This window comes from Denticeps clupeoides, chromosome 18, assembly GCF_900700375.1.
Source record: "Denticeps clupeoides chromosome 18, fDenClu1.1, whole genome shotgun sequence".
Classification (NCBI taxonomy): domain Eukaryota; kingdom Metazoa; phylum Chordata; class Actinopteri; order Clupeiformes; family Denticipitidae; genus Denticeps; species Denticeps clupeoides.
In genome coordinates this window covers 11,986,500-11,995,826 of record NC_041724.1, presented here as the reverse complement: position 1 = coordinate 11,995,826, position 9,327 = coordinate 11,986,500, and the positions used below count along the sequence as shown (strand labels likewise).

Here is a 9,327-nt window from a genome sequence, read left to right as displayed (position 1 = left end):
GCAAACCTGTATTTTTTTTTGTAAACAATTTTTATTCACCCGTCCAGGTCGTGTTAAAACATAAAAACAACATACAGTTCAGCAGTCTAGAATATTACACTGCTTTCCCCCCACATATTTATAGCAAGAAAACATTAAAAACACTTAACAAATTTCACTGATTTGGGGTAATGACTTGAAGGGTAAAAAAAAAAAAGTACTGTAAGTGTAACTGAATGGATGTCATAGTTTATGTACCAGGTTCATTCAAATAACCAGCCTAACAACCAGCCTGACCAGATTCACTGCATCAATTCTTGCAAGCGCATCATTTATTGGTAAAAAAAATAAAGGCTGGACCAAAATTCTGGTTTGTAGTGAATAAAAAAAATACAAATAAAAAAAAAGCAGATGATTTATGCAGAAGTCAGATCTGCCACCGCGCGTCTCGGCTGTCACTCGAGTGACTCGTCACTGCCCCCCACTGGCATCATTTCTCAATGAGGGAGTCAAGCTGCTCCTGAAGAGAGGCCAGCTGTTTAAAAAAAGAAGAAAAGAAGAAGAGATAACAGATGAGTGCGGCCGGGGTATAATTGGGTAACGATTAACAATTCTTTAAAGAAACAATCCGTTCGTAAATCAGGCTGAACGCGAGAGTCCGAAATGCCAATTCATCATCTCGTGATTGGGCCTCGTTCAAAATAAAAGAAGGAAATGGGGGGGGGTGACGCTTCAGCCGAAGTAAACGAGTGTGAAGAGAGGCTCCACCCAGCCTTACCTGCTCCATCTCCCGCTCCTCCTGGAGAATGATTTCGTTCAGCAGGGCCTGGAAGCGATTCTGGAGAAGAGAGAGACGAAGAGGAGGATTAGGTGGGGAGGAGGGAGGAAAGTTAGATCGGAATCAAACGGATGCGCCTGCGTTTTGATGTCGGCAATTTGCGCTGCCTGGACGCATCTCCGTGCGGTCGGCCTTCAGAGGCCGGACAGGCTTGACCTTTCCCTGTCCCGCTGACTGTAATAAGGAAAGGCCGGCCGGAGCCCCGGCTGCGCGGCATCCGGAGGCTACGGACGCCCAGAAGAGGAGAGTGAATGGATAAAGCAGAGGGGTGGGGGCGGGGAGATGTCTTTGAATGTTTCACACTGTAAATCTTCCCAAAGGAGTAGCTGGAACAGCCATGAATTTTTATGCCTTTTTTTTTTTGTGAGAAACGCAGAAAAGAGCTGATGGTGAAAATGTAATATTTATGCCTGAGAGAGAAAAAGACAGCAAGAAAAAAAAAAAAGGAACTGGCTGAAAAGTTGCCTGCGGTTGGGCTTTTTTTATGAGTTCTATATGGTGATTTTTAAAAGGTTATGCTTCACATCAAACATCTATGCAGAAGGGGAAAGTGTGTGTGTGTGTGTGTGTGTGTGTGTGTGTGAGTGTGTGTAGGTAAATGTGCATGTACCTTCAGCGCCTGGTTCTCCACCTTCATGATGAGCTCCTCCTGCTGCTTCTTGCGGGCGCGGGTCTCCTGCAGCTTGGCCTTCAGGTTGTTGATCTGGCCCTGGTACTCCATCACTGCAGGGGCAAATGGTCCAACCGTAACAATCGAATATACCACCAGTACAGGGTATGTTCTCAAGCCACACGAGAAGCAGAGGACTTTTTTTTTTTTTTTTTTAACCCCCCCCCTCCATAAGTGGCGCTGTAACTCCCCGCTGGCCTTGTTTGGAGTCTAATTCTCATCCGGCGTGCGTTGAACACCTCGTTGTTCTCCAGCCTTCTCTTTTCATTAGAAATGTGCAATGTAGAGAGGATTTCTTGTAGTTGCTTTATGAGGTTCTACTGCTGCGGGAGCACAACCACCGACTTGTTGCCGATGTTGTTGTATGTATGACATGTTCGGGGTTATAGGTCAGGTTGGGGGTTGGGCTAATGAGTCAGCTTCTTCACAAAAAAGGCAACAGATCCACACAGATACATATGGCATATGGTCATACCAGCCGAAGAACGTCTGATCTCACCTGATCGGGGTTGAAGCTAAGGAGGGTTGGGCCTGTTAAGTTCTTGGATGGGAGATAGCCTGGGGATAGCAGGTGCTATAAGCTTTAACTGGGGCAGTGGTGGCCTAGCGTTTAAGGAAACGGCCTCGTAATCAGAGGGTTACTGGTTCGAATCCCGACCCGCCAAGGTGCCCCACACACTGCTCCCCAGGCGCCTGTCATGGCCGCCCACTCACACCATGTGCTGTGCTGTGTATCACAGTGACAATCACTTCACTTTTCCTTGGTTCCTGGGTGACAATCTATCTGCATGTTTGGTTTGACTTGTTTTCAAGATGATTTTAACCAAGATAATGCTTTTAATGTCCACTGATGGTGCAGTTTTTTTTATAAGGACAGAAAGTAGACCTAAACAGTGGAACAGCTCCTCCCATCTTAAGATCATGAGGCAGAAGTGGTTGCCTCAGGTAAGGAAACGGACCCGTAATCAGAAGATGGCCGGTCAAGGCGACACCTTGATCAAGGTACCTTCCCCAAACACTACTCTCCCGGCACCTGTCATGGCTGCCCACTGCTCATGGGTTAAAAAGCAGAGGACACGTTTCGTTGTGTCACCGTGTGCTGTGCTGCAGTGTTTCACAATGACATTCACTTCACTATCATCTGACAGAAATAATTACACAGGAACAAAAAGGGAAGACAACTACCAAGTCATTCTTCTCAAGCCATTTTTGATCTCAGACTAGCAAACGAGCTCAACTTGTATAATAGTGCTTTGGAAATATGATGGTGATCATTGAAGTTTTAAGCAAGATTTTAAGTCCCCATCATTGCCAGACACAAAATACACCAAAAAATGAAAAGGACTGAAGCAAAAGTTAGGGCCGTACTGAGTAGTATCACCGCTTGTGAATGCTTTGTGTAGCTTTGTCCTTGCAAAAAGTTTGTAGTTCTGTACGACTCTCGGGACGTCTTGCACGCACCGCATGCCGCTGTAATGTAAGACGCTTTTCCATAATGGCTTAACGCTGTTAATATACGGCCCGAAGGCTCAGAACTGACACCGCGCATGTTGGCTTAAACATTTCATTTAAGGCTTAATGAAAGTGGAGCGCCGGGAAGCATTAACGTCATTCATTCCGCTTAGCGGCTGGATGGGTAACAGCTGCTGAGCCACGACGCGCTTCGCTCCCTCCGAGGGGCTGCAGGTTCACCCCTCCTCGCAGTCGGTGCCACACCAGCACCGGAGGGGGTGTCATTAAATAAACCCGAAAAGAGGGCGGGGTTTCTGGCAGCGTAAGCGGAGCACCTGCACGAGCAGGAAGCGCTTTCATCTGCCTCTGACAAATTGGTCCGGAACCCCCTCCTGTATCTGAGTGGGAGGCTCCGCTGAATGTTCATACACTTCACAGGGTTGTTTTCCTTTCAGGTCTCCCTGACGACGGCGGCGCTCCTGAACTTTCCGAGCTAAATTCAGGAAGCGGGTGCCAGGTACACCTCTGAACATCCAGCCATGATTTAATACACGGTTCTATTTACCCCACGATTGTGTCCGTGACTACCTCAAATGTACACGACGGTGCCGGTCAGGTGCTGGGGCTACGCAACTGATCATATACTGATCACCATGTAAACCTGATCGCGTACTGTACGCTGGATCGGACTACATTGTTCAGTATGAAGGACTGAGTAGAGCATCTGAAAGGGCGACACCACCGGTGGCGTGCTGGCAGGTATTTAATATTCACAGACGCTAACAGAGGTGCGCGTCCTTCAGACGATCTACTCAGTCTTTCTTTTAAAACAATCCCTCCATTGTCTTTATGCATCATGCTGCGTGTGGTCCACTAGGGGTGTCGAAACTAATCGTGTAATCAATGCAGACGTGGAAGATTCTGCATCGATGCAGAACACGGTGCAGAACATAATCGATTATATTCTAAATCGATGACAATGCTTGCCGATTTTTTTTTTTTTTTTTTTTAAGAAGAAGCATTTAGATTTGCTCCAATGAGCGTAAAAAAAAAGGTCTGTGTTCAGAAGTGCAGACAGAATTTCTGCTCATTGTAGCAAATCAAAGCGCCCACACGGGTCAGCAAGACCTTGACTCTCGTATTCGAAAACATCATGTGAAGTAATGTAAAAAAAATTTGGGATGCGTCGAGAATTGGGGCACCGATAATCGTGATCAAATCAAATTATGAGACCAGTGAAGGTTCACACCTCCACAGCCTGGCTGTCAACTACTACCTACAGCACTGCATGGAGGGATATTCGAGCAAACACAGGATTTGTGTTGGCTCTACTGTTTCCAGTCCTGGACTCAGCTCCAGCCCTACATGAACAAATGTTGTGATATTTCAGTTTATAATGTTCCTTCAGGACTAGAACTAAGAAACGCTGCACTGTACTGGTTTGTTGCAAAAGTTAAGCAAGTTGAGGGCTTGATTTATGATCCCCTATCATGAAAATGTCACTTTGAGAAATTATTTAACATTAATATGAGTTCCCCTAGCCTGTCTATGGTCCTGCAGTGGCTAGAAATGGTGATAGGTGTAAAGAGTGCTTTGGCCATTCAGCTTCACTGTTCAGAGAGCAGCAGCTCTGGAATTTGTTCCCTCCCATTTCTCATGCTTTGTATTTTTTTTTTGCACCATGGTGGAATTTCAGAAAGAGACTTCAGATACAGTGTTAGGGGACCTATATAAAAGCAAAATGTTTTCTTCATGTGATGGGACCTTTAAATGAATGAAGTCAGGATACCTTGATTTCCCTTCACACACTCCTCTCACCTATCTGGTTGTTCCTGCTGCTCTGGCTGCGTGCGGAGTCGGACTCCTTGAGCTTGTCGTGCAGTTGGCCGACCAGGTCGTCCTCTGTGTCAACAATGTTGAGATCTTCGTCATCGTGCCGATCAACATAGTCCTCCTCCTCCTCACTGCTGCTGCTGATGTCGTTGAAAATCTCCCGCAGTTCATCTCTCTGGGCTGAGAGAGAGGGAGTTTTATTAAAACTGTGTGCTGTGGTCTATATTAGTGTACAAAGACACATCATAAACTATTTACCTGATGACCCGTGGCCCATTTTATGCCCTGAGGTGCCAGGTGAGGAGTCCAGGTTGCCCAACGATCCATTAATTTCCGCCTCTTTAGACTCGTCCTCCGCAATCACCTCCCATCCTGCCCATTAGTCAAGGCTAAAATAATAATAAAAACCTGGTCTGGTGAGGTTCTACTTCACCCCGATCAGCACCTCAGAGACACAGCAACGGCCTGGCGACACTGCTGGGTCTGAATCCACGTGCTGGATTAAACACCTTAGCAAACAAAAACCAGATTAAAACCCACAGCAGCAGCATTTTACTGCAACGTCCCACTAACATTTTGCTGCTGCAGTGGGAGTGCTGAGCTGCACTAACGTGGGAGAACCGGGACGGAGCAGAATAGACATCCGGACATCCAGATTTTTAGCACAATGGATTGGAGCGAAGCAAAAAAAAAAAAAAAAAGTGAAACCAACTGTTTCTGCATTAGTACCAAGGATATAATGGTGATGTTTATAGTGTGGAGGTTACAGTGTATGGGAGTTTGTGAGTGTGTAAGGGTCATGTGTGTGTGTGTGTGTGTGTGTGTCAAGATCCAGTGATTATAAGGATACGGACGCTGACCGCCTCGGCGTCGGTGCTCAGCAGCCTTTTCACCTCCTTCTCCACATCAGGAGATTCAATATACTGCAAGAGAAAACAGCTGATTGGTCAGTAGGTCACAAAAAAACAACAAAAAAAAAAAAAACACACACACACAACCACAGCAGAGGCGCTGTGATCCCAGCACGGCCTCGGCCCGTGGCCAGAGAGCACATTAGTGATTAGAGCAGGGAGCGGAATCGATAGTGCGCTTACGGGAGATTTATGCAAGCGACGGGCGGGGCTCCTTTCTCTGCCTCTCCTGCTCGTACGTCCATCAGAGCCAGAGGGAAATTACTTTCCACCCGACACCTCAAGGGGGTCAGGACCAAGATTGAGGGCTTTATTTATATGTAAATCTTAGCGCCTCGCGTCATAATTTCATAGCCACGTCGTTCCTCTTCCGTCAACACAAACATTTGGATAAATCGCCCAAAGGGTCTGTTCGACACAAAATATGGACAGAAAAAAAAAAGAAAAAGGTTGACAAGCGGTGACCCTACCTTCTTTTTGGCCGTCTTCCTGAATCTCCTCTTCCTGGTGTTTTTTAAGGGACACGTGACTGGAGGGCAGAACATTAATCAGTGAAGAAGACAGCACATTTATCTCTATTGCAACAACAGGGCTTCTTGCCTTTAGGACACATGTAAAGGTACAAAAATTGAAGAGCAAAATGGTTTGAAGGCAACATAGAGAGAGAACAAATATAACAGTACAGTATAGTCCTAATACTGTTTAAATAACATTATGAAATTGCTACCAATAACTTCACAATTCTAACCGGAGGTCACACTATAATAATATGTAAAGAAATGTTGAATAAAAAACTTTTTATGAACATGCAGTAATACGGGTAATTATGTGCATCCCAATACAAGATAACAAAACATATCCTGATGTCTGTAAGAAGAATACCAGTCAATTTACAGCAGTAGTACAGCGCCCACTAGGCCATAAATGTGGTATAGCAATATATGTCATGTCACCTCACTTCATCTGCATATGGACCCATATGAGAAAATATAGAATAGAAACATTTTGTAATTCATACTAGCCCTCCCTGTGCAAGGATCACACAGAATTTAAAGGACTAATGTATACGCATACACACACACACACACACACACATATGATGACAGTGTTGTATTATATAAGTTTGGGTTATAACTGTGTAATAATTGCAAATAGGTTTAAATATGAGCAGCATGGAGTATAGAAAACCGTATTTATTATTATATTATATATACATTTTATAATATTTAACATGCTCATGGCATCAAGGTGAAATGGCAGAATAAAATAATCATTTCTAGGATGATTAATTACATCATTACATTATATTAATTACTCAACAGGACGCAGACACTTACTGCCATGATTCCAAACAAATTTCTTGTCTTTGTCTTTATCCTTCTTCTTCCCTTTAGCATCTGCAGTGCCAGTGGGCTCTTCTAGTGGGGGGTAAAGGTCACCGTCCACGGTACACACCAGCATCTGCTCACAAACAGGATCAGGTCATTTCAAAAATACAAAACGGTTGGATTTGAGTGCTGTGTGACTCTATTTTCTGGATGACCATACTTGGCAGACATCAGCGGTTTTGTAGAAGGTCTTCTTGTCCACTGTTTTTTGGGACTCCAAGATGCAGGGCAAATCTACCAGCTTGCAAGCTAAAGGCACACGATCCACCCTCACGATGCCGTGGCGGCCGTCCGCTTCAGGATAAGGAGATTGATCACAGTTAATAAAAAGGTCGGCGCTACATGAACATGCGATGCCTGGTGGCTTGATAATTCCGGGTTGGTACCATGCAATTCTATGGTCAGCCTATCCTTCTGGTTCATGCTGCTGGACTGCGCAATCCGCCTGACTGTTGATGCATACTCCTGTGAGGGACGCAGGGACATCCTTAACGGGAAACTTTCACTTAGAGTCGCAAAGCTTGATAAAAACATACAGAATAGAGTGTTTTACCACAGGCAGGCGCAGAACAAACTGACTCTCCAGCTCGTGTGGGGCATCGTCCTTGTTTTTAGACCCAACCTTGCCCACTGAGCGATAGGAAAATGAGAACACGCTGATAAATAACCACGTCATGGCACATGCAGCGCAAAAAACAAACACACACATTTCAGTGTAAAATGAGGGTCACACCTTTTGTTTTGGAGGTCATTCTGATGCAGATTTCACTTTCCTTCAATCTATGCACAAAAAAAAAGTATAAGTCAATAATAATACATTTGCAAATAATAATACATTAATATTCTTCCAGATTGTCTGAAATAAAAGGGATATGAGCAAATATCGTGTGAAAATGAACACACTAGCATCGAGACAGCAGCTGCCCAAAAGGAAATCAAACGTTGTGAATCACTTACCACTAGATAAGTTAGTTAACTAGATAACTTGGCGACTAAAACCGCTGGAGGTGAAACCTTATCGGATCCAGACGGAGAGAAGTAAAGACATTTCCCCTAGATTTGTTGCCGGACGCTCCTCGGCTGAGAATCGGCGGTCGTCACTGGGCTGAGGAAGAGCAGCGCCTCGATGTGAGAGTCCTCCTGTCGCCCTCTGCTGGACTGGAGTCACAACACAAATTCTGTAAAAAGATTTATATTCATTTCAAACGTTTAATCAATGTACTGATTGCATACCAGCATAATATTACAGATATTTAATGTTGGAATATTAAAAGTTATATACAGTACAGATGGTCTGAAAAGTGTGTTCATTTATAATACTAGGTTATGGCTGAAGGTTTAAATTTTTTATTCAATTAAAAAAATCAAAATCAAACACTTTTCGTGATGTTTATTTTATTTTTCGAGGTGCACTGGTACATGTCTGTTGGTTTCAGGAACAGACCCCCCTGGAACATGTTTCAGGATTTTTAAGGCAGGAACATCTTATCTTATATACAGTATTTTAGATATCATTTGTACAATTGTTATTTGTAGATAATCTTATATACAGTATTTTAGATATCATTTGTACAATTGTTATTTGTAGATAAAGGTTATACAGGTTTTTGTAATTGTTCTAAATGTGTATGCTGTGGACACCTTTAATTATACTGAAAGGTGAAAACATAATGCATGCAGTATATTTTTTGTATTTATTTAGATCATTGTTGTGTTTATGACCGGTTCAGTTGTGACCTGCAATCAGAGTAAGGCTGAAGGTAAATGTTTTAGGGTCTTGAGTTAGATTAGGCTCTCACTATCTTATCATGACCACCAGTTTTCACTGGCAGACCCATATTCCTTTAAGCAAACATTCATTAATCTTCTCAAACCATCTCACAAACAACTGCACGGATGTTCTGTGCGTCACCTCTTTCCTGGTTCCATAGTTACACCAGCAGGGTCCCCATACCTATGTCACCGTGAGCCAGAAGCCTCTTGATGCCGAACAGCACCTTTGTAAACGCAGCGGCCACTCACATTGGTTCTTCTCTGCCGGGCAAGTAGGAAAGCCAAAGTTCACTAAGCGCAAACACAACACTTGTTATTGATTTAAATGTAATCTCGGACGCTCGGGTTTGACGCCACTGTTTCCTCTGCCTTAACCATACATTTCACTTAGGCTCAGAGTTGAATGGCCAAATGTTCTTTCTGCCGCTTCCTGTGGCCATCAGACTCGGCCGATAACAATCCGACTGACGACAGTGCAGCCGG

General features: G+C 44.2%; 1 protein-coding gene across 1 annotated transcript; it reads right to left on the bottom strand.

Annotated features, from left to right (window-relative positions):
• Positions 1-61: 61 nt before the first annotated feature.
• On the bottom strand, positions 62-8,175 carry taf7 (TAF7 RNA polymerase II, TATA box binding protein (TBP)-associated factor). Its single transcript, XM_028960120.1, has 13 exons — positions 8,029-8,175; positions 7,805-7,851; positions 7,625-7,701; positions 7,458-7,536; positions 7,232-7,365; positions 7,021-7,144; positions 6,154-6,212; positions 5,623-5,695; positions 5,031-5,144; positions 4,758-4,952; positions 1,428-1,540; positions 758-817; positions 62-514 (listed from the first exon to the last, which is right to left on the bottom strand). Exons 2-13 carry the CDS (start codon positions 7,821-7,823, stop codon positions 470-472), a joined length of 1,092 nt encoding a protein of 363 aa, XP_028815953.1. The 5' UTR covers positions 7,824-7,851; positions 8,029-8,175; the 3' UTR covers positions 62-469.
• Positions 8,176-9,327: the final 1,152 nt, after the last annotated feature.

Bases quoted from the DNA above. Each gene is read 5' to 3' on its own strand.
- taf7 (XM_028960120.1), bottom strand. The intron at 7,537-7,624 runs GTAAAACACTCT...CGTCCCTCACAG, and splicing joins TTGTTCTGCGCCTGCCTGTG to GAGTATGCATCAACAGTCAG. The intron at 6,213-7,020 runs GTAAGTGTCTGC...TCTGCCCTCCAG, and splicing joins ATTTGTTTGGAATCATGGCA to TCACGTGTCCCTTAAAAAAC.